This window comes from Propithecus coquereli, unplaced genomic scaffold (assembly GCF_000956105.1).
Source record: "Propithecus coquereli isolate 6110/MARCELLA unplaced genomic scaffold, Pcoq_1.0 Scaffold5, whole genome shotgun sequence".
NCBI classification, from domain to species: domain Eukaryota; kingdom Metazoa; phylum Chordata; class Mammalia; order Primates; family Indriidae; genus Propithecus; species Propithecus coquereli.
Window position 1 is genome coordinate 559989 of NW_012150840.1, and position 23934 is coordinate 583922.

The 23934-nt window shown below is 40.9% G+C and overlaps 1 protein-coding gene across 1 annotated transcript in view; it reads left to right on the forward strand.

The window, feature by feature from the left end:
- The window catches only part of DAAM1 (dishevelled associated activator of morphogenesis 1), a 175077-nt gene that overhangs the window by 51694 nt on the left and 99449 nt on the right, over positions 1 to 23934 (forward strand). The window contains exon 2 of the mRNA XM_012656261.1: positions 13975 to 14193. Coding sequence (XP_012511715.1) covers positions 14011 to 14193 — 183 coding nt within the window. The 5' untranslated portion in view covers positions 13975 to 14010. The remainder of the gene's footprint in view (positions 1 to 13974; positions 14194 to 23934) is intronic.

Sequence of the window (23934 nt, forward strand, 5' to 3'; positions counted from 1 at the left end):
TTGTTGAATAAGCAATGTGATGACTTTTTTATTAATTGATAAGGAGGACCTCAAACATTTTATCTTTTAAAGATAGAACCTCAGGAGCATGTACTTGAGAAAATTACTGGAAACTAAAGTTGCTGTAGCCACACATTGTGTCCAAGAAAGTAGACTTAAATATACTTTTTAAAACTACCTGAAAGTAGAGGAGAGTTTTGAAAATTGTACTGAATTCACTCCTATAAAAATACAAATTTTAAATATATTGATTGCATCTTAAAAATATACCAAGTAATAAGTTTCATTCATTTATGAACGTACTAAAGCCTCCTGAGGAATATTTGTGATACCCTTATGATTTCTGATCCACAATAAAATTATAATTGAAATAGAGCTGAATAAAAGGAAAACAATAATAGGACTTGCCAAGTTCTCTACTAACTGGCTCTGGGACTATTTGAATAACTTCCTACATAATGACTAGTGAACCAGAGACTGTCCAAAAATTGCCTTTTAGTACATGCAGAATTTAAAACAAAACATTATTTAAAAGTTTGTCACATTGTTATCCTTATAGCTGGTGTCTGTAACCTTGGGAATATTCTTCTCAGTGTTACAGCAAGGTTGCATCTAACATTACCTTGATGTTTTTAGATTTGTTCGCTGACACACAAAAACTTTTAAATGGGCTGATTTGATGAATCTACAAATCAGTAAAATATTGACAGTGAAGCTGTCTGCATTTATGGGTATGGGTTTCAAGTATGCATAAAAAGCAAGCTGTAATTTTAAATAAAAGAGTCAATATAACAACAGGTTATTCAGGTGTATACTTAGCGTTTATTGGGGTTATTGAGAAGGCTTGCAAACATTCTAGTTTCAAGAGGATACTGTCATCTGTATCATGCACTCATGAGAGTTAATTATCCATTTGAAACTCTTCCTATAGGCTCCACAGAGACAAACGTAGACACACATGGAAATAACAGCCAGCATTTATTAGCATCTTCGGTGTGCTAAGCACTTGGCTAAATACTTTAGCTGTCTTACCGTTCATACTTCAAAGAATTCTGGAATGATCTCTATGCATTCACTTATATAGGTATGTATATACATATTGCTGCAAATATAGTTTTGTTTTAGCTTTAACATAAATGGTGATACATATGTATTGTTATGTAATCAGTGTTCCAACCTTCCCTCCCTCCCCTCTCTCCCTTCCTTCCATCTATTTGTCTGTCTCTTCTTCTGAATATATTAGATCTTCCCATGTCAGTATCTATGGACCTGGCACATTCTTTGTAACCCCAGGAATTGGATTCTCTAGCACTAATTCTCAAACTTGGTTGTATATTAGAATCACCTATGGAACTTGGAAAAGTACCCATGCCTGTGCCCCCATACCAGAGATTCTGATTTTGTTGGTGTGAGGTACAACCATGGCATCAGAGTGTGAGCACCTAACATTTATTAAAACATTCCCTTACTGAAGGACACAGATGATTCTCTACTACAAATCATAAATCCTGTTTTCTTTTTATTACAAGGTTGTTAATACATCTCTGTGCCTGTGTATGAACATATCTGCAGATACGGAGCCTAGGAATTCTTCTTATATGTGGATTAAAGGGCCAGCACATTAAAACAACAATGGATACTGTCAGGTAGCCTTCTGCTTGCCTTTCCCACCCACAGGTTGTTAGATTGCCCATTCTGGGGCCGAGGGGCTGAGGTTCTTCCCCCTGGTCATCTTTCCCCCTCCGTAGGGTTTTTTTTTTTAAGTTTGTTTTGTTTTTTGAGGGTTATATATCTAAGTGCTATGGAAGTCGCCAACATGAAGGGAGGTTGGGGAAGTCCTGGGTCAAGGCTTTATTTCTCTAAGCCTTTTAATGCTGTGTGTTTGGAATTAAGTTTTATAGGCTGACGTGACAAAGTAATGCCTTCACTTTTAATTATCAGAGAAAATGTGTGTCTCTCACGACTGGTGGGCAGTTCTGATTGAAAAGCAGCACCCCCAGAGCCACACAGCACCCTAAATAGGACAGAACTGGAGGCTGAGGGTCCTCTTTACTGCCTTATTTCTACACTTAACTAGCCTATGATTGAAGATTTATCATCTTTCCATAACCTCTTTTGAAGATTTATTACGTAAAATTTGTAAGTAGAATTTATATGAAGGGCAGGGTGCTTCTTTTGAAGGGAGTTCCAGTTTTTATAATGTGACTTCACCATCTGCCCTTATTGTTTCTGGGTGGCTTCTCCCTGCCTTTCCATTAGCAGGACTCATTAGGAGAAACCCGGGTGTAGGAGTGGTGCCGGCCCCAATGCAAAGCTCAGCGCCTTGCTCAAAAGGAACCCCTCCAAGCAGCAGGCATTGTGGAGAGACTCAGGCTGTATGTAGTAGGCAACTCACCACACTGTAATTTTAAACCGATATACTTAGCTTTCTATAACATTTTTACATTTGTAATGGCAAATAACGGCTGTGTCCACATGTGTTCAAAATGGTCTTTCAGAGACTAAAGTGTAAAAGCCTGGGTGTTTATATCTTGAGTGTTTGCAGTAAGTTTTCTATCTTGGTTACCAAGTCACAATTGCTTTCCTGGCCAGAGAAGATGGCTTCAGACTTAGAAAGTAGAATAAGTGGATACGATCAGTAAGGAAAGTGTGAAGGTAAATCAGATCAGTACTGCAAAGGTCAGTGACCTTGCAGTGATTATGTTGGGTATGCTATGTAGGCGTTTCTGTACATGTAGTTGGATTGGAATATTAAACCTGTGGAAATCTTCAAAATATACAGGAAAGCTTTTTCTTAAATGCCTTCTTCCACACTGCCCCAAAAACCCTCAGAGACGGCTGGGCGTGGTGGCTCACGCCTGTAATCCTAGCACTCCGGGAGGCCGAATTGTTTGAGCTCAGGAGTTCGAAACCAGCCTGAGCAAGAGCTAGACCCCGTCTCTACTAAAAATTAGAAAGAAATTAATGGACAACTAAAAATATATAGAAAAAATTAGCCGGGCATGGTAGCGCATGCCTGTAGTCCCAGCTACTCGGGAGGCTGAGGCAGAAGGATTGCTTGAGCCCAGGAGTTTGAGGTTGCTGTGAGCTAGGCTAACGCCACGGCACCCTAGCCCACGCAACACAGTGAGACTCTGTCTCAAAAAAAAAAAAACCCTCAGAGAATTTCCCACAATTTGCAGATAAGCCTACTAACCTGCAGAGCCCTTGATTTAGTGATGACAACTGCCCTATAGAGATTGAACCAGCCTCATTCCAGAAATTTGTTCTGCTGATATACACTGGAATGTCAGAGAAAGGAATCTGGTTAGCATATTTCCACCAAACAGCAGTTGACAAATATAAATTCTCCCTTCAACTTTTTAATGTAGTTCTCATTTCCCCTGTAGCATCCACTCGAATGACATCAAACATTTATTGAGTACTTCAGGGTGCTACACAGTATGAAGAGACAGAGCATACATCATCTAATTTAGCCCTCAGACTATGCCTGTGAGCCATTTCTCCCAGGATTAGGAAAAGGACTCTCCACTTGGGATAAACTGGCATGCATCTTTTAGTTAGTGGGCTAGAGCTACACGATCCATCCATTTTCCTTTTTGCCTGGGCTGCTTGGAAGCTCACACCAACGTTCTGTGCTCTAGCTTTCCTAGACTTAGATTTCTTCATGTACTGCCTCCTGGGCTTCTCCCATCTTGACTTTTGTTTTTTTATTCTGTGTTGAAGTTTTGGTCTCATTTGTTTTTATTGTAGACCATTTCAATTTACTTTCTTACCAAATAGGGGAGGCAAAAAAAATACACACACACATACACACACACACATACATACATACATACATACATACATACATACATACAGCTTTTCTTCATTCCTACGGATGATAAAACTGAGTGTCAGGGAATTCAAGTGTCTTTCCTAAAATCACTCAAGAAAGAAGGGTTGAGCCAGTATTTGAACCCAGCTTGAGATTCCAGGCTGCCTGTGTACTATTGTGTCTGTTCATTGGTTTTCCCCTGACTGAAAAGCACTGACATCTGCTATGAGAAAGATGGGGGTTTCTTAATGGTGACCACAGAGAGAAACTAATTTTAACCCAGAATCTTTGTTCTATGTGATATTTCATTTTCTCCTGTTGCAATTGTGTTACAGTAATCTTGGGATAAAGGTAGTCAGAAGAACATAAAGAAGGCAATGAGTTTGAAAATTTGCTTTCAGTAGACATGAATATATAAAGCCCTCTGGGCAAAATTTCAGTTCTTTATTTTCAGTTCCATGAATTGTCATTTTCCAAGTATACCAATAGCCACTTTTCTCTGCAGAAGCCTGTGTAGAAATAAAAATTATACCTCCTTGGCAATAAAATGCCTAGATTATATAATATTTGGGAAGGAATAAAATTGAACAGCATCTGTTTTAGGGTCTGTGAGAGATGGTAGCAGTGCTCACTTCTCCAGGGGATCCCATCTGTGGCCTCCCTGGGGCGAGGGACTTAATATTATCATGCGGATTGGATAATGGGTCCTCAGCCCAGAGGACCTTCGGTAGCTTCTTTAATTCATAGTGAACTTTGCTTGAAGGTCTGGAAACCATAATTGTTGAAACTAAGTATATTTCTGTTCAACTTCTCTCTCAGAATTTGCCTGAATTATTTCTTTGTGAGGAAGTAAAAAAAAAAAAGTGCCTAATAATATATTTCTTTTTTAGCCAAGTCTTAATATCATTCGCATTTTCTGGGTGAATAGCACCAAAGGGTTGGCTGCTTGTTTGGGAAGATGTGAAAGTTTCAGTACCTAAAGCGTGGTCATTTTGGTGGGGCATTTTAGGAGGCAGCCACATTCACGTGTATTTGTGAAGACTGACTTTAGGGGTTATTCCAGTTGGATCAACAGAGGAACAGAGCATGTAAAGATAATTGCTGGTGTCTCGCAACATACAAGTATTCTTTTCCAGTGACTGATGGTCTTTCTCTTAGATCTTCTTGGAAAGAGCTGCTAGGTGATTCAGGAAGGTTGCATTCTTTTACACATTTGTTTAAGAACAAAACTTGGCCTTGTAGACAAGTGAGAGCTTCGACGTGACAAAGCTGGCTATTGAGCTGTAGCTTCTTATGTTTGTGTAACCCCCACATTTAGATTTGTCTTTGTACAATCTTGGAGCAGATCCCTGAGAGGCAGCAAAGATAGAAACCCAAAGGGGGAAAATGATTTGCATTTCTTTTGACTGCAGTTTAAATTTGTTTATTGAGTTAACTCACAGACTAGCAACAAGTCGCCATGCTGAGGGGCACAGCTCTCTGGCAAGGCTGTGATGTCTTTGGTGGGGAGCTCCAGTGACACTTTGGCTTTGGCTCTTCTCCCAGATGATCGAGACGAGATGTCCTGGCTTCCAGACTCTGGTTTCTGTCACGTGAACAGCACAAACTTCCTAACTCGAAAACCTTGTTATGTTGGCTTTAGAGATTTAGACCCTGAACCTGTGGTTAAAGTATTGAGTCATGACACAGAACAGTTGTTGCCAGCTTTTCAGGGTGAAGACCTGGAGGTCTCCTTCTCTGCTCTGTACATACAGAGGTGTGGACAGTGATTCTGGCAGGAGTCTGTGACTTTGGGCTTGGAGAAAGACTGTTAATTGTGTGCTGGTTGAGGCCTGGTCTGGCTTGAGGGTAGGCATGGACTTCACTTGGGTTCCTTTGTACCTTATCTATGGAGGAAGTGGGGAAGAAAGGGGACAGTTCTGGCTTCCACTGTGTACACCCCTGCCCATACTGATGCAGAGCAGACACAGCAGTAGAAAGTGTTTTCAGGGTGCTGGTGGCTTTTTTGAATATTTGGATTTTGGTTTCCCTGGGTGGTGGATGCTCTCATTGTTTTTCTCTTGTATCAGAAAAGTTACTGAGAGAACTGCTGGGTGAATTTCCAGGAGCCACTCCAAGAAGCACCCTATTAGAACATGCTTTAAGGACCAAGTGTATAGGAAGGTTGTCCCTCCACTGGACACGCTGGGAAACGCCCTTTCCGTTTCCTGATGGAGAGGATGTTGAAACTTGCAGAGAAAACACAAGTCCCTTACAGATGTTTCTCCTACAACCTTTAGACTGAATCCCATGATTTTTTTAAGCTCCAAATAGTATTTGGCACGTGGTGTACTTGGGAAATGAAACCAGACGTGAGGAATGTGAGAGGGGAGTGAGATGGCCAAGGAGAGAAGCAAAGCAATTTTTTTTCCTTTCACATTTTTCCTGATAAGAGGATTTGGGTTCATGTTATCATGTTGTTGCAACCCAAATTACACGCCAGGGCCCTTTGGAAAATTGCAAAATGTAAGGTAAGCTGCAGTTCTGAAAATAATGGGTATGGCAACCTTTCTCTTTAAAGTTGCTCCTATGGCATAAATTGCTTTTCTTGTCCCTCTTTTTATGTCTGTGACATACTCTATTGTTTCAGAAATTCAAGACCATTTATAGTACCAAACAATGACTATATTAGTGTTGAGATTATGTCTGGAGAATTCAATGTCAAACACCATCTATCTTGATTAAAATAATACAGTGGGGAACCGTAAGTATGGTCCCCACTGCACTTCGCAAGTATATGCAAGACCTCTCAGATTTTAATCAAGTTGGTGACTAGTAGGAACTCACTGCCCCTCCCTCCCTCCAGCTTATCTGGGCTGCTGTTTCCCCTGTAACCACTCTGGTTAGAGGAAAACCATGGTAACTTAGCCAGCAATTGGGTCCCTCAGTCTGGACAGCCGTCTTATAAATGTGTAGTAGAAGTCCCTGATGAACCAATTAAAATGGCGTATCAGTGCAAATCAATCTTGTTATCACAGCCTTCAAATTTCCTCCAAATCTTAGATGCTGATTTTGTCTTGCTTGGTGCAGAACAAAGTTTACATATCACATATATTGTGATGTGGCAGTATCAAAGGAAAAGTGTTAGGGAGGGTTTTCTTGTGGACTGTAAGTTGTTCTCCAATGTTTTTATCATAATGTACATGATGGTAATCATGTACATTCCCTAAAATTTGGCCTCATTTTTTGACTGTTGCCACATGGAGAGTCTGGCTTGTTTTGTTAAAGAGCAGTACAAATGACTCTGACTTTGAGCAAGGCCACAGGTGGATTGAATTTCTTATTCTTTGCTAAGCAAAATGCACCTGCTCCAGAATCTTAAGAAGCTTTTTAATTGCTTCCTTGTGCACGGCATAGCAACAGTCATCTGTAATGTTACAGATGGATTGCAGTTTAGATGTCCCAGAAGTGACTTCTTCCTCTGCAACAATGCCAGAAGCTGAGATTAGAAGATGTGTTCTGGTTCGGGGCCCAGCTATTATGGTGGAATTAGTCCTTTCCCTCAGGCTGATCTGATTAAAAAGGGGCCAAGATGTGCAAATATAGGCCCCTGGTTTCAGGAACTGCACATTTGCTCTTCACCGGACAGAAGAAGGACCAATTCCCCTGTCCTCTAAATGTCCCCACTAGTCTGTGATCTCCTCAAATGGCAGTTCGGGTTTTCTTTATGTATGTCTCTAGCACCTAACACCATGTTGGCATATTAGGAGGCTCAGATAATAACTGAGTAAATGAATACTTTCTTGGGCAAAGTGTTCACTAAATGTAAGGAATTGGGGAAATATCTCAAAGATTTTATCAGTGGGACAATTTTCAATGGCGCTTACTTGGGAATGAGTTAAAAAAGCAAGCACCAGATAGTTTGGACAGAAATTCCTTGCTCTGGGGAAAGTGCAAAGGCCCCAAAAACGAAATCCTTTGGTGAGGCTACTGTCAGCATCAAAAAGCTTGATGAGTGGCTAAGGAGGACTTGGTGATCCGATTGACTTCGAATGTTCTGTTGAGTGTGCAAAACACATCCAAAGACAACTGTAGGAAGAACACCCAGTCACACATCTCTGAAATTCAGAGGTGGGACCATCTGTTCACTTAGGCATTTATGGTTTTGCATTCAACAAACATTTGTTGAGAATACACTGTGTGCCAGGGACTTAGTAAAATTGAGTCCCTGCCTTCAGGGTCTCATAGTCTCGTGAGGGAGACAGACATAAATTTGAGAGGAAAAAAAAAAGGCACTTGACTACATTCAGGGTGGTAGGGGCGGGAAAAGAGATGTGTGACCATCCCTGGGAAACTTCAGGCCCATAAAGCAGCAGTGTTTGAGAGGAGTCCTGAATGGTGAATGGAAGAGGGTCGGGTGAAGAAGGAAAACACCCGAGGTGGAGGGCACTGTAGATATGTGGGCTGGAAGTGGAATGGCTGCTGTCGAGGTCTGACAATTGCACGCACATGCGTGTGTGGGGCATGAGTTGCATAGCATTCAGGGTGTTGGGAGACAAGGGCTAGAAAACTGGAGGGCAGAGACCTCCCTCCAGTGTGCGGGCCCTTAGCCCTGGGCCTGTCTACTCCAGCTTCTTTCCTAGCACTCCTCGGGCTCCAGCTACACTAGTCTTCCCTCCTGACTCAACGTGCCTTTCCCACCCACCCCAGTCTTCTGAACACATGCCTTCTCTATCTGGGATGCTCTCCCCCCACACTTTGCTGGTGGGAGCTGGTCCCATTTTATCCTTCAGGTCTTAGTTTAAATGCTCCCTCCAGGAAAAGCTCTTCCTGATCACCCTGTTGAAACTTGCTGCCCCCTCCCACCACCACCAACACCACCACCATTTTCCTTCACTTTCATCTTCACATCCTCTGTAACACTAATCTAAATCAGTAGTTATGTTTTAGTTCACTTGATTTTTTTCCTGCCTTCCCTAAAGCACATAAGCGCCCCAGGGTTCCTTCTCTCATTTTCATCCCTCTTCCCATAGTGCCTAGCACGGTGTCTGGAGTGTTTCGCACATAAACGGTACCTGATAAACATATGACTTAATAGATTAAATGGATGAATGTGATGAACTGGGGCAGCCGTTGGTGACCTGCAACCCAAGGGCCCACATGGGCACGCCACCTGTTTTTTATGGTCTATGGGCTAAGAATGGTTTGCATATGTTAAATGGTTGAAAACAAAACAGAAGAATATTTAGTGACATGAGAAAGTTAGTTAAATGAAATTCACATTTTGCTGTCCACAGTCAAGTTTTATTAGAACACAGGCACGCCCATATTTGCTGATATCTGTGGCTGTTTTCATGGTAAAATGGCAGGGTTGAGTAGTTCTGACAGAGGCCTAATGGCCTGCAAAACCTTAGAATATTTACTGTCTGGCCCTTTACAGAAAAGATTTGCTAAACCCTGGGCTGGGGAATCGGAGGGTCAGGGAGAAGAGTTAAGAGTGTTGTAGTCATTGAGATGAGAGGGAAGGGGAGGCTGGCTAGGGTCATGACCTTGAAGTTGCAGAGGGTGGGGCTGGATTCCAGCTGCACTGAGCAGGCAGGTTCCTTACCTGCAGCACGTTCCCCTGCCCTGCCTCTAACCAGTTAGGCTTCTCCGCGTGAACGTTTTTACCCTCGCCAGCAGAACAAGTCTCCTTCAAACTTTGTTCTTCCTGATTGCCCCTTCCCTCCCACCTGTGAAAACCTCACCTGCAAAGTGGGGATGATGGCATGCAGTGACAGGTGTGAATGTGTGTGCTGAATCCTACATACAGGCGGTTGCTGGGTTGCTCATCAGTTGAGTGCTAGGGCGGTTAAGAGGGCCGTTGCTTCTCGGGAGTCCAGTGGAATGATTCCTTTTGCTTCTTGTTTTGGTCTGTATAGAGGAGACTAGCCTCTGAGCAGGGAGCTCCAAATGTGTGGAAAAAATGGTTGTTTGTTGGAAATCTCAAAAATATGCCATCATCTGTACATTAAGGATGGGCTTAATCAGGGACCTTGTATTTGGGGTTCCACAGAGGAGCCAGCATAAAAACTTGGCCTTTGGGCTTTGCTGACGCTTTCAAATACAGATCACCTCTCAAAGGCAGTATTTTAGTCCTTATTAAAATGATTTTAATTAGTTTCTTAAATGTAATAGGCTCTGTATCTTATTACCCATCTTAGAAACTAGCCAAGACCTTCATATTCTTTTCTTTATAGAACTGTTGGCATTTTCTTTTTAAGACTTGAAAAATGCTTTGAGCTGATTTTTAGATCTTAACATTACGCCCCACCCCCACACTCCCATCTCTTCTCAGTACAGCTAGAATGTAATATAACTTGGGTCTAAGTGACATAACTCGCAAAAGGAAAGCTATTGCTCCCTTTTTTCATTTCCTGAATACTTTGGTTGTACTCCTGTTTGCAAAGCACTAAGTGATACATGCCATCGGCACTTTTTCTCCTGGAGTTGACTCTTCAACGAGGGAAGAAAGGTCCAGACCTCAGATCACTTTAACTATTGGCTCTACATCATGGGGGTAGCAGACAGCCAAGAGGGCCAGACCATACCCAGTTGGGAGGGTTAGCAAGACTGCTGGAGGAGGTGGCTGGAAGTGAACTTGAAGGCTGGGCATGGACCATACTGCCCTCCATGAGGGCCAGCTCTCTCTTCAGTTTACTGATGATAGGATACACAGGACACTGGCCTGGCTTCTGAGTGGCATCTTGTTCTTGCCCCAAGGACACACACTGGAGATGAACATTTAACAGTTCTATTTTAATGAGTTAAGTCCTCACTCTCATGTCTTAGTGTACATCAGTGCTGTTGCTGCCTACCTGTGCTGGGTGCAAGAATTGAGAGTAAGCACTTAGAGAAACTTTTATAGCAATTTGACATTGCTGAGGCATTTGTACTGTATTTTACAAAAATATCAGTTTATAACAGATTGTAGGGAAAACGAGTTCTTCACCACAGATAGTTTGAGAAGCTGGTATATAGATCACCATAACTTGGATATTTTTGATAGGAACATTTCTGCATATTCATTTCCCCCTCTAATATAAGCAAATAATCACATAAATGTTTCTTTAAAATCTCATTAATTATGAATGTAGTATGTCTTCAGTGTGACAACTTGGGAAGTGCGAAATAATTTTTTTGTTCAAATAAAAAAGGTAATCTATACATGTGCCACAGAACTAACTACTGTTCACATTTTGGTGCATTTCTCTTGTCCTTTTTTTCCTGCTCATATATATGAATTTTTTCTTGCAAAAATGGGACACATATACCTAATCTTTATTTTATATATCATAAATATTTGCATGTCCCTAAATATTCTTTTGCAAAGGGCTGCTTGGTGGTACATCATCTAGTTGTGCCATAATTTACCCTTTTTGTTTAATTCTCCGTTACTAGCACTTATTTTATGTCATCGTTTATTTGCTATTATAAATAATGCTTTGAGAATTTCTGTGAAAACATCTTCAATAGTACCACTAAATATTTCTTTAGCATGTATTTTCAGAAGTAGAAGTACTAGGTCAAAATGTGTGACTATTTTCAGGCTTTGCTAAATTGCCCTTCAGAAACATTGAACTGAATTTCAGCTACCACCATCCGTGGATGTGGCTCACTGCACCAAGTCCTCTCGGGGTTGGCACTAATGGGGGGAGGATGTTGACGGACAAAGATAAGAGCAGAAAGGAATGAGTGGTCCACTTGGGTGGAAGATGAGAGGAGTGCAAGATGCTTATGGGGCATGGAAAATGGCCTGTTGAATAAAGTATGGGAAATTTTTAAGGAAGTAGAAAAGACAGAAAAGTTGGGCTGAAATCCAGTTCAATGGGGCACTGAAAGCCAATTGAGAATGCTACTGGGGAGCCACTGGCAGATTTTCAGCTGGGAGATGAGAGCTCCAGGGCTCTGCCTTTGCTTGCACTGTTCTTTGCCTAAATGCCCAGTTTTCCGTATTCTGTCAAAATCCCACTTATCCATCAGGGAGCATTCCCAGAGTCTCTTCTGGGTACCTCCTGCTTGGTTTACACAGCACTTACCAGTATGATGTACCATATTACCTTTGTTATAACTATTTGGTGTGCTACTGTCGTCCACTCCATGAGCTTCTAGTAAGTGACCCATTCATTTCCATATCCTTAGATGCCTACTGTCATGCCTGGTACGTAGTATGCATTAATATGCATTTGCCAAAGGAATCTCAAGTACTGCGTATGTCTTGGTGTGATCTTGCACACGTACACCCTAGCTGGGAGATGCATGCTTTAACAGAATGAGATATTGGATGTCTGGACTTAATCTGCATTTCAGAATCAGAGTGTTATCTAGGGCTCCATGACGGACACTCTGCTCCTACCCTCTCCCTTATCTTCCCAGAGACTTCCAGTTGTGACTTTCAGAGTGTCAGTTGTGACCTTCGAGTGAGTGGAGGGCTTGACTCTAGAATTGTTTGCAAATCATAGTTATTTATGAGAGCTTTTACCTGAGTTTATGTCATAGTATTAATGACAGAAATCAAGAAATTGGTGACAGATTTTGGAATTGAGTTCTCTGATTTGGAAGATGCTTTAAGTTGGTGGATTGGGTTTTACTTTTATAACTTCAGAACAAAAACAGAGTTCAAAGAAGACATCCATTTCCTTACTATCCAGAATTAACCATTGTTAAATGTTGACACTCGTTCCTAGCCTCTCTTCTGTGTTTATACTTTTATTTTTAAGTGTATAAACAATACATCCATATCCTTGTTCCTTCCACCTTCCATGCCTGAGATGTATTTGTTCTCCTCTGCCCTTCCACCTCTTAAGGGGCCAATTCTCATCCCCCCTTTTTTTTTTCCTTTTAACCTCATTTCTTTTTAAAATTTGAAAACCTACAAAAGTTGTACATGAATACATGCTCATTTTTTTAAAAAAATAGCATGAAAAGCACATTCCTTTTCTTGACTTTTTCCAACCCTATTCTTCTCTCAGAATTAAGAATTTGCTTTGTATCTTTCCAGACCTTTTGCTGGAAACAAATTTATATATAAACAATTAGTTTTTTGTATGAGATTGTTTTAAAAAGACACACTGGCATCATGCTTTGTGAAAAGGAATAGTGCACCTACCTGCTATTTTTATTTTGGGGCTTACCTACTGTTAATACTTTCTTGCATGGTCTCATCTACTGATGGGGGTTGATCCATTCCTTCTCTGGAATGTAATAGAAAAAAATACTTTCTTGCATATATTCATAAATACATATATTCTTTAAAACATGTAATCTTGCAATATGTACTATATATCATATAGTATCTTGAACATATTCCCATATCTACATACACAGATGCCTTGCTCTTTTTAATGAGTGAATAATATTCTATTATGTGAATATGTGTGTGTGTGTGTGTGTGTATATATATATATATAATTTATTTAACCATTTCCTTACTGGTGAACTCTTTTATCTTTTCTGTTTGAAAATCTTTGATCCTTCTAGCTCATGTTAAGCCCCTCTTGCTTTGTTATGAATTTAAATTATTCAACACAGTAAACACTCATAGAATGCCTCCTCCCTTCCTGGCACTGTGAGGGCACTGGGACCACAAAGTGCTTGGTGTACAGCCCCTGCCCCTCCCTTTGAGTCCTAACGGTCTAACAGGAAGACACACTCATAGAGAACTTAGAACGTGATGCATACTGGAATGGATATACATGCCTTAGCATATATGCTATTCACTCTACTTAGGGAAAGTGAAGAAGGAGAAATTGGAATCAGATTTAAAGGACAGGTAAGAAATCTAGTGGCAAGGAAGAGAAGATCATTCTTGCAAGGAGAGTAACAAGAACAAAATAGGTTGGCAGGAAAAGGAATGTGAAGTACAAAAATGGCCAGCAGCTCAGTATAAGGGAGAATGTTGGGTGGGGGTAGTGGCTAGAGTTGTACTGTTTGCTTAGCAGATGGTCATAGGAAACGTTCAACAAATGGATAGAATCTGCCCAGTGGGACTCCAAACCCATTTAAGGTTGTCCTTTCTGGGCCCTGCAGGGTGCACACATTGTTGTCAGCACTGGGGGCTCTTTTTTGAATTAGTTTGACCTTTTAAAAAAATCTGTCCATTCTTGCACTCCTAACCATGCCATGTCCTCTTTTTCCAGAGTTTAGTCACATCGAGAAATAGAACAGATTCAGCCATGGCCCCAAGGAAGAGAGGTGGACGGGGTATTTCATTCATCTTTTGCTGTTTCCGAAACAATGATCACCCAGAAATCACATATCGGCTGCGAAACGATAGCAACTTTGCGCTTCAGACCATGGAACCAGCATTGCCCATGCCCCCTGTGGAGGAGCTGGACGTCATGTTCAGCGAACTGGTGGTGAGTTCCGATTTCTATCGCGGCACTGGTGGGGAGCCAAGGAGGGAGAAGAGGAGAGGATGTGAATGGGTTTGTTTGGTTTGCCTGGACTTTTTCTTTTTAATGAAACAGCCCCCATCCATCCTTTGTGCCCACACCCTTTCTGCCAGCCCAGAACCTGTGGAAGAGGAAGAGTTAGAGGAGGGTAGCATTACTCATCCAAGTGCTTTGCTGGTGCTTTAAGTGGGTAGAGGGATTTAGACATTCAGGTCTTCAAATATGTGGCAGTACTACATCCTAAGTTGCCCTTCCTAATTTGCCCCACCCCAACCTGAGTCTATACGTGCATGCATAAATAATTCCTTCATCTGCTTCACACCTTCTGGGACTCCCTAATGCTCCCTTACCCCCACACGCAATGCATAGTATTAATGTCTTTTTAAAACTTAATCATACTTCCCATCCTGTCCTTGATCCTTTGGTGAGAGACATTATTACTAAAGTACAGTATCATTATTTAGCCTAATGATAGGATTAGAATAATAACTGTTGTGGGAATCTTTTTATAGATACTATCATATTTTAGAATTCACTGTACTGAAATGATGTATCTAGTGTAGGACCCATTCATCTAGAGATGTAAGTACACCCTTCAATTTAGCTTTTCAAGCATCTTTGAAGTGATATTTCTTGCCATCCTATGTTTCAGAGGATATTATGACATAGTTCAAAGGACACTGGCACAGAAATTAGGGCGACCTTGGTTCAAATTACCGCTCTGACTTTATCTGTGTGAGTATGGGAAAATCATGTTACTTTTCTGAGCCTGTTTTCTGGAAAATGGAGAAAAAAAATAATACCTCCTCCTAAGTTTGTTGTGATGTTTAAATGAGAATAGTACATAATGGGAGTGGTCCAATGGCTGGCCTGTAAAGGTGATTAATAAATGATACGTGAGTGCTGTATCCTCCCTTGATCTCCACTGGCAGTTTGTCATGGAATTAGTTCTAATCAGAGCATTTATATTGTTCAACAAATACTAGAGAGTGCTGTTGTTTTGCATGATTCTTAGGTCAAGAGAGTAATGTAGGCTGTGTCATTGCCCTCCGGGGTAATATCTGAACTGACTGTCACTCCAGCTCTTATAGACCAGAATTTATTGATAAAGCAGAAAGGTGAGCCAATTATATTAAGCTAATGTCTGTGTTCTGGTCTCCTGAGTGGAGTAATGGTCTATTACCAACCAGAGTTGGTTGGGAATAAGAGATGACTCTTGGCAGCATGTTTATACTTTATGATGGTGAATATTTTCAGTGTTTAAGGAATCTTTCCCCCCTCTCATCTTCACTCCATGAAGAACTCCGTTCTACGTGTTAAATAGGAGATTCAAAACAGAAAGCTAGAACCTGTCCCCAAAGATCTGATAGTTTCAGTATCAAAAGGGGATCCATAATGAAGAAGGAATAAGGCCACCAAAGGAATAGGCACAAAACACCGGTGCATACATTGGGTGTGTACGTGTTGCAGGGTGTAGCACGGGGTGGTGAGGATGGTGGTTAGGGAAGGCTTTCTGGGGGACATGAGCTGTCAGCAGGAAGTGAAGGTGAGAAATGGAGGGGATCTTGGTCATCTTAAGCTAGTTTATACTTTGATAGCAACACCTCAGTGGCTATAACAACAGAGCTTATGCTTGCTAGTGCTGGGAGTCCACTGCGGGTCAGCTGTGGTTCTGCTCCTCCCCATCTTCTGTCCAGTACCCAGGCCTGGTGGAAGAAGAAAGACAGCCCTGGTGAGCTGCTCAGGGCTCCAAGCTTATGCCTGGAAATAACACAGCTCACTTGTGCCCACACTGCATTGGCCAGCGCAGATCACACGGCCACACTTGAGTCCACAGGGTGAGGAGGTGTCACCCTTTGGTAGGAACTGGCACCACAAATCACATGGCCAAGCCTGAGGTCACTGGGGTGGTAAGTGGGCACATTGTTCTTTTCCAGGGAGAAGCAGTGAATCCTCTACCATGATGGCAGTCAAGAAGGGCAATAATGATGCATTTACGGGCTGGGTTCTATTTCCCAATTAAAGTGTGTTTTTTGTTGTTGTTGTTGTTGTTGTTTTTTTGAGACACAGTCTTGCTCTGTTGCCTGGGCTAGAGTGCCATGGCGTCAGCTTAGCTCACAGCAACCTCAGACTCCTGGGCTCAAGCGATCCTTCTGCCTCAGCCTCCCAAGTAGCTGGGACTACAGACATGCGTCACCGTGCCCGGCTAATTTTTATATATATACATATATATATATATTTTTTTTTAGTTGTCCAGCTAATTTCTTTCTATTTTTTAGTAGAGACGGGGTCTCGCTCTTGCTCAGGCTGGTCTCGAACTCCTGACCTTGAGTGATCCACTCACCTCGGCCTCCCAGAGTGCTAGGATTACAGGCGTGAGCCACTGCGCCCCGCCTTAAAGTGTTTTAAAACAGAAAGGCAACCCAGGGAGATGGGTGTTGGTGATAACTGAAGACCTCCTGAGTGGGAGTAGAGCTGGTGGATAGAGTATTCCACATCCACAATCCTTTCAGTGACATTCTGTCAGCCTTCCAAAATGGGACCTGAGCAGGAGCCTGTGCGGTGGCAGCTCTGTGTACATCTTGAAGACAGCTCATTGTTCTGTATTCATAAGGGAGAAAATTCCACTCTCTGCTTTACTGATGTCTCTATTCTGTGTGAAAATTGCCTACAGCTGTTAGTTGTTAACAAGCCAATGCCAAACCAGAACTTTAAGCCGAAACCATTGAAAAACAAATTATCTTGAGGTTTGTATCTGTCCTGGTGAGTGACGGATGGCTTTTTGTCTACTCTTGACTTCAGGGACTTAGACCACAAATCCATCCAATTGCCAGGGGTGGAGCCAGAGGTGGGCTCCAAGCCACTGGAAACCTCTGCCCTGGGTCCTCTGGGGTAGTTGCAGAAACAGTTCTGACTCTGCCCACATACAGGAGAGGGAGGCCACATGTGGTGGCGGAGAGTACCTGGGCTCTGGAGTCAGGCAGCTCTTCCAGGTGCCAGGTCCGTAGCTGGGGAAACTTCCTTTAATACGGTTTCTGTTTGAATTTGAGTTTTTTTCCTTGCCTACAAAATGGGGATAATACCATCTCTGTGCTAGGGTTGGTGTGGAGATTAAAGAAAATTCTTTGAAAAGGCTAGCACCTAATTAATAAGTGCTTCATACTCTAAATCCTAGTGCAGTCAGGGGGATGGGAGAAAATTTGAGTGTTTGGACCAAAGATTCTCAGCAAATATCCTGGGTTTTTCCTTTTCTTGAAAGCTAATCTGCCTGCTGTGAGCAAGCCAACGTGAGCCTTAGCTTGCGGGCCATCTTACCTCTGTATCTGTCGGAAAGCATCTCATCAGAGCTGGTTGTTGTTAAGCTAAGTTTCCTTTGCTTGGTTCGATGAGTTACTCATTTGACATTTTTCAAAGTGATACCAAATAGATTTCCTTCAGAATTGCTACCGCAACCTTATCGTCTCATAAATAAAGCAAGCCTCGATAGGAGGTCAGCCGCGTGAATCTGTAAAGAAGGTGGGCAGCAGGGAGCACCCCATCTGTAGCAGCCTCCCTGCCACAGGCTGGGGAATCAGAATTATTCCAATTTCAGTATGTTATGGTTTCTAGAGGTCCCAGTCTCACATCCTGCCTAACTTTTTAATTTTTTTTAAATAACAGCTTTATTGAGACATAATTCACATACTTTATAATTCACCTATTTAAAGTGTACAATTCTGTGGCTTTTAGTGTATTCATAGAATTATGCAACCATCACCAAAATTAATTTTAGCGACTCCGTAAAAAGCAACCCCGATTCCCAGCTTTATTGAGATATAATTCATGCAGTGCATGATTCATCTGTTTAAAGTGTGCAATTTGATGGCATTTAATGTATTCATAGACTTGTGCAAACCATCACCAAAATCAATTTTAGCAGTCCCCCTAAAAAGCAACTTCCAAACCCATTAACCCTCCCTCCCCGTTCATCCCCAGCCCCACCACCCCATGACAACCACTAATCTACCTTCTGTCTTTGAGAATCTGCCTGCTCTGGACAGTTCATTTAAATGCAGTCGTGCAATATATGGTCCCTTGTGACTGACTTCTTTCACTTAGCATAATGTTTTCAAGGTTCATCCACTGTAGCCTGTACTAGTACTTCATTTCTTTTTATTGGTGAATAACATTCTATTGTATGGATGTACCCACATTTTGTTTATCTGTTCATCATTGATGGACATTTGGATCGTTGCTGAGTTTTGGCTATTATGAATAATGCTACTATAAATATCCATATACACGTTTTTACATGGAAATATGTTTTCAGTTCTCTTGGAAGTGGAAAAATATACCTAGGAGTGGAATTGCTGGGTCATATGTTAACACCATGTTTAATTTTTGAGAGACTGTCAGACTGTTTCAAAGTAGCTGCACATTTTACATCCATATTTTACAGGAATATGTGAGAGTTCTGGTTTCTCCACATTTTTGCCAGTGCTTGATAGGTATTGTTCATACCATACCGATTGATTAACTAGCTGCTTTTAAGGCTATTCTATAGCCGCTAAGGGACTGAGGACATATAACTTAGGAATTGTGTGTAGGTGGAGGGGTTGTGTGTGTATGAGTTATCAAATAGAAATAAAGTATCTTTGCTGATAATTTTTTCCTCTTTTTAAATTTTGTGGGTTTTTCCATTCCTGAGATAAACTCTACTAATAATTTTTAAATTATTCAAGATATTTACAAATAAAACGTTAGGAGTCTGTTTAATCTCTGCTAATCATATATCTTATGTCTTTTGATCATTAATTCTTTTTTCCTGTGTTTTCTCCCTCCTGCTCCTTCTCCCCTCTCCACGTCTTCCTCTTTGCCCTCTGCCTTGGTCAAAATAAAGAATATAACCAATCAGAGGCTTAGTGCTGGTCTCTTATAATAATATTCAGCTATATTCTTATCTACAGGATTTTTTTTTTTTTTTTTTTTTTTTTAAAGAGATGGGGGTCTCTCTCTCTATTGCCAAGGCTGGAGTGCAGTTGTGCAATCACAGCTCACCATAATCATGAACTCCTGGGCTCAAGCTGATCCTCCTGCCTCAGCCTACCTGGTAGCTAGAACTATAAGGTGCCTGCCACCACACCTGGCTATTGATTGATTGACTGATTGATGGGGTGTCTGTGTTGCCAAGGCTGGTCTCAAACTCCTGGTCTCAGGTGATCCTCCCACTTTGGCCTCTCAAAGTGCTGGGATTACAAGTGTAAGCCACTGCACCCAGCCTCTACAGGTTTTTAAAGGTTCTTATATTATCTCATCCAACCTATCTGAAGAGTCCTAAGCATGACAACTCTGTAAATTGTCCTTGTTCAAGCAATTTTTTCCATCTCAATATTAGCGATAGAAGATCTCCTTTGAGATGAACAGAAGTATGTATTGTTAATTGACTGATGGATCATTTTGATGCGTGTGTATTAAGGGCCTGTCTATGCCAGATCCTGAGGTGACTGGTGAGCAAAAGAGACACAGTCCTTGACGTTGTGGAACTGAAGATCTAGTGGAAAAGATAGGTGACTAAATGCGCAGTCTCACTAAATGTGATCGAGAGCTGTGAGAGGGCTGCTCAAGCAGTACATTTTGTTGGAGGAAGAAGCTTTATTCCCCCTTTCATGAGGAGGGAGTTTTATTGGAATAACATTCCCAGCCTCTCTTCCAGCTTCTTGCTCCTCTTTGAAGAATGCATAGCTTAGTCCCTCTCCCTTTTAGAAAACACACGTTCTGTGACCCTTGGTGCTATATATTGCACAGGAACGAGCCTCCCTGGGAGCTCTGCAGTTGTGCAGCTGTCCCTGTGACCGGTGGGTCCATGTGTGTATAATTCAGCATTACATCTCCGCAGACCCACTTGTATATAGGAGAAAGTTGGATTCTCCAGTGCACCTTTAATGAGTAAAAAGGAGAGTATTTTGGTTTCCATTTGCTTGGTTCCTTACGTTAGGTCTCAGTTAATTCCCAGCTTGCTGGGAAAGGAGAGTGCTATTCACTGACAGCTACCTCCACAGGTACCTAACCTAGTGTGAAGGATCTTGGCAGGCTTCCTGGGGGAAGTGACATTTAATGTGAGAAATGAAAAACAAGAAGAAATTATTCTGACAAAGAGGAAAGAAAAGAGTGTTACAGACATTGAGAACAGCATGTGTAAGTGCTGGGAGGTGAGAGAAAGCTTGGAAGGCTCAAGGGACCAAAAGAAGTTCAGTTTAGATGAAGCATAAAAACAGACAGCTGGGAGGGTTGGGGATTCTGAGAGGCGAGCCTGGAAAAGGCGTGTTGGGGGGTGATTGTATTGTTGATTTAAATATATGTCTCAACTTCTTCCTTGAACCAGAGGAAAGTACCTCTGTTTCCTCATAGATTCTCTCAGTGAACCAAATATACCAGAGTACATCAAAATATTTTGCTATCTAACCAGATATCCACAGTAACCACAATGACAAAAATAACCATTGCTCTATTCAGTCTTTGTAAGGTGTCGGTAAGTTTAGTGGGAGGTTTCATGTCTTCCTGGGTAGATTCCTTGTCTTAATCCATTTTGTGTCGCTATAAAGGAATACCTGAGTCTGGGTAATTTCTACAGGAAAAAAAAGTTTATTCGACTCACAGTTCTGGTGGTTGGAAAGTTCAAGATTTGGGCATGTGCATCTGATGAGGGCCTCAGGCTGCTTCCACTCCTGGCAGAAGGTAAAGGGGAGCTGGTGTGTGAAGAGATCACAGAGCGAGAGCGGAGTGAGAGCAAGATTGAGAGCAGAGGGAACCAAGAGCAGCAAGAGTGGGGAGGAGGTGCCAGATTCTTTTTAACAACCAGCTCCAGGGAACTAATACTGTGAGAACTCACTCATCCCCACCGTACCCGATACCCTCTAAGACATTAATCCGTTCGTGAGGGATCCGCCTCCAGGACCCAAACACCTCCCACCGGGCCGTACCTTCAACATTGGGGATCAAATTTCAGTATGAGGTTTGTGGGGGTGAATATCACAACCATAGCAACTCTGCATATGTTTTCCTTTGAGTTCAGTAGTTGAAGTGAGGTGCCTTCTTTGTTTGAAGAACACACCTCCTCTGGCTACTTTAACTCTGAATTAGAAAGGAGAGAGAGAATGACTAGGAACCCCCATGGAATAGACTCCTGCATACCCCAAGGGCTAAGGATTTCCTACAGAATATTTTCCTGCAACAGTGATATTGGAATTAGTATCCTCCTCACAGTTTCTCTACCAGCTTCAGCTCTTTTGTCTTGTGAAACGTCAAAACATCCAACTTCTTTTCCTGTGTGAGATTTTAGGTGAGAAATCCATGTTTAAAACGAGTCTGGTTATTATTTTTGAAGTGTATTGTAGTAAATCTCACCTCTTATAGCACATATATTATGTATTTGGAATCCATTTCATAGACTTCTTAGAGGAAAGCTTTCATTTCTAATACAGCACATCACTGTGAATTTATAGCTAGTTGGATGTAATATGCAGTATGAACCTAAGTTTTTCTATGCCTGAAAGGTTTCCAGTTCCATTTTATACTATTTTCTGGTTAATCTACCTTCTTTCAAATCCAATTCTTAGTCTTCCATTTATTTGGCCAATGGATCTAATGTTTTGGAATAGTATAGAGTACTGTGCCTTCCAGAGAATATAAAATATTTTAAAGAAACTTGTTGAGAAATCCATTACTGATCACAAAACAAGGATTTATACTACTGAGGATTGTCAAGGAAAATAAAAATCTCAGTGGGAAGTGTTGGGAGATTACTGTAAGGATCATAAGATTTGTACTCTCAAAATATAATCATAAATAAATATTACTGCAGACCAATTTTATTAAGTACTGAGGACATTCTCAGGATTAGTAATTGGCATAGAATTTGAGAAATGAAGATGGTCGGAGCGAGAGAATTTAGTTGATATATCAGATTTAGAAGAATTCACAGTCAAGGTAAGCTATGCCAAATGAATTCACTAGGGAACCTACATCAGTAATCTCTTCATTTTTCAGTGTATTCTAAAGTCACTTTGGTATGAAAGGAACTACAGGCACCTAAGTTAGTCTTAAGAATTTACCAGTGTACAAATTTTATTCTGCTAGCCATGGGAATTGTTACCCCTTTTCTCAGGCTGCTAATATAATTTCTCTTATTATTGGGGCTATGCTAAGCTCTTTTTAATAATAAAATACTTCTCTTATCACCAGAATTGATGAAAAGTTTCAACAATTTTTTTTAATGCCTATGACATAGAAAGCAAGTTTCAACACTTTTTATTTTTAAAAACTTGCCTTTTATACTACGACCATGACTAAGAATAGAAAGTTTCTTACAGGAGTTATTCACTTCCCTGTTCCCAAGAAAGATTCAAAAATTGGGTAACAGAAACATTTAATTTTAAACTGATTGAAGAAAAAAACACCGATTTTAGTTGTAGTTTTAGTTGTAGTTTTAATCTATTGTTTCTTAATTAGAGTGTAAAGGATTGCTCAGTAATTAAGCAGAGGAAATCAAACTGTATAAGACCTAAAATATATATCTAGAATAGTCTCAAAATATTCAGTTGTTTGGAAGCCAAAAATTAGAATCTATTGAAGGAATTGATACTAAAATTGTTCTGTTTCCATGAAGTTAAAAGTTGTTTTTATTTGACAAACCTGTCAAAGTCAAAAGAGAATATTTCATTCAGCTAAAGGACACGATCAGTTGACAGAGAGGAAAAATGTATTGAGCAGATCTTTCTTTGACACTGTGGCATTTTTGGATAAATCAACTTGATGAGTTCAGAGAAAAGTGCTCAGAACAGTATGAAAATATGCAGTATATCACAAAAGGAAGTGGGGCTGCAGATACGGGCTTAAATATCGCAGTGCTAAAATTCCTATGGTGTAAATGCGAACTGCTGCCAAGATACAATCAATTTAAAGGTGACAGAAAACAATCTAAAATCCAGGATTTGGTAAACAAATTATTGTGGCCCCTGAGAACGACTGATGGTTTGTGATATAGGCTGATGTTGACATAAGTGGTTTTGCTTGTATCTGTTGTACTTTTGAATAGTTTGCTTCTGAAAATCAAAGTAGGGTTAGCAGTAGATTTTTATCCCAGTGGACATTATACATTTCTTTGTACTGGTTGAGGTCCTGTCTGCTTAGGACAATAAAATGGCAAAAATGATTTCTTAAGTTTCCTTTTAGTCCTCTGATTCACTAAACACACTCCATAAAGCTTAGGTACAACCACAAAACCATTTTATTCCATCTGGTTCTAAATTTATATTTTATCTCACCAAGATCATTCCAAATGTCCTTTTTGTGGTTAAATTTGGATTTTGTCTTCATGTTAGATAGCTTATTATCAGTCCAGTTATCATTTATTTCTGGATGCTTTTTAATATTAGGTCAAGGGGGGCTCAAATGGAGGGGCATGGAGAGATGGAGGAAAGAAACATAAGAACTTTTGTTTTTAAATAGAAATACTGTGCATGTCCGAATTAATAATGTTACTGAGAAAATGGTTATACATCCCCCTTGGTCCTGATGATTTTCATTAATATGAATCCTAAAGAGACCCTGAGTGGTATGTAGCTACTTAGTTTTTGGCTACAATTTAAAATCTACTTGTTTAACTTAGTCCTTCTTCTACCACCATCTGCAAATTATACAAAGTCAGTATAGCGCTCTGACTTGCTC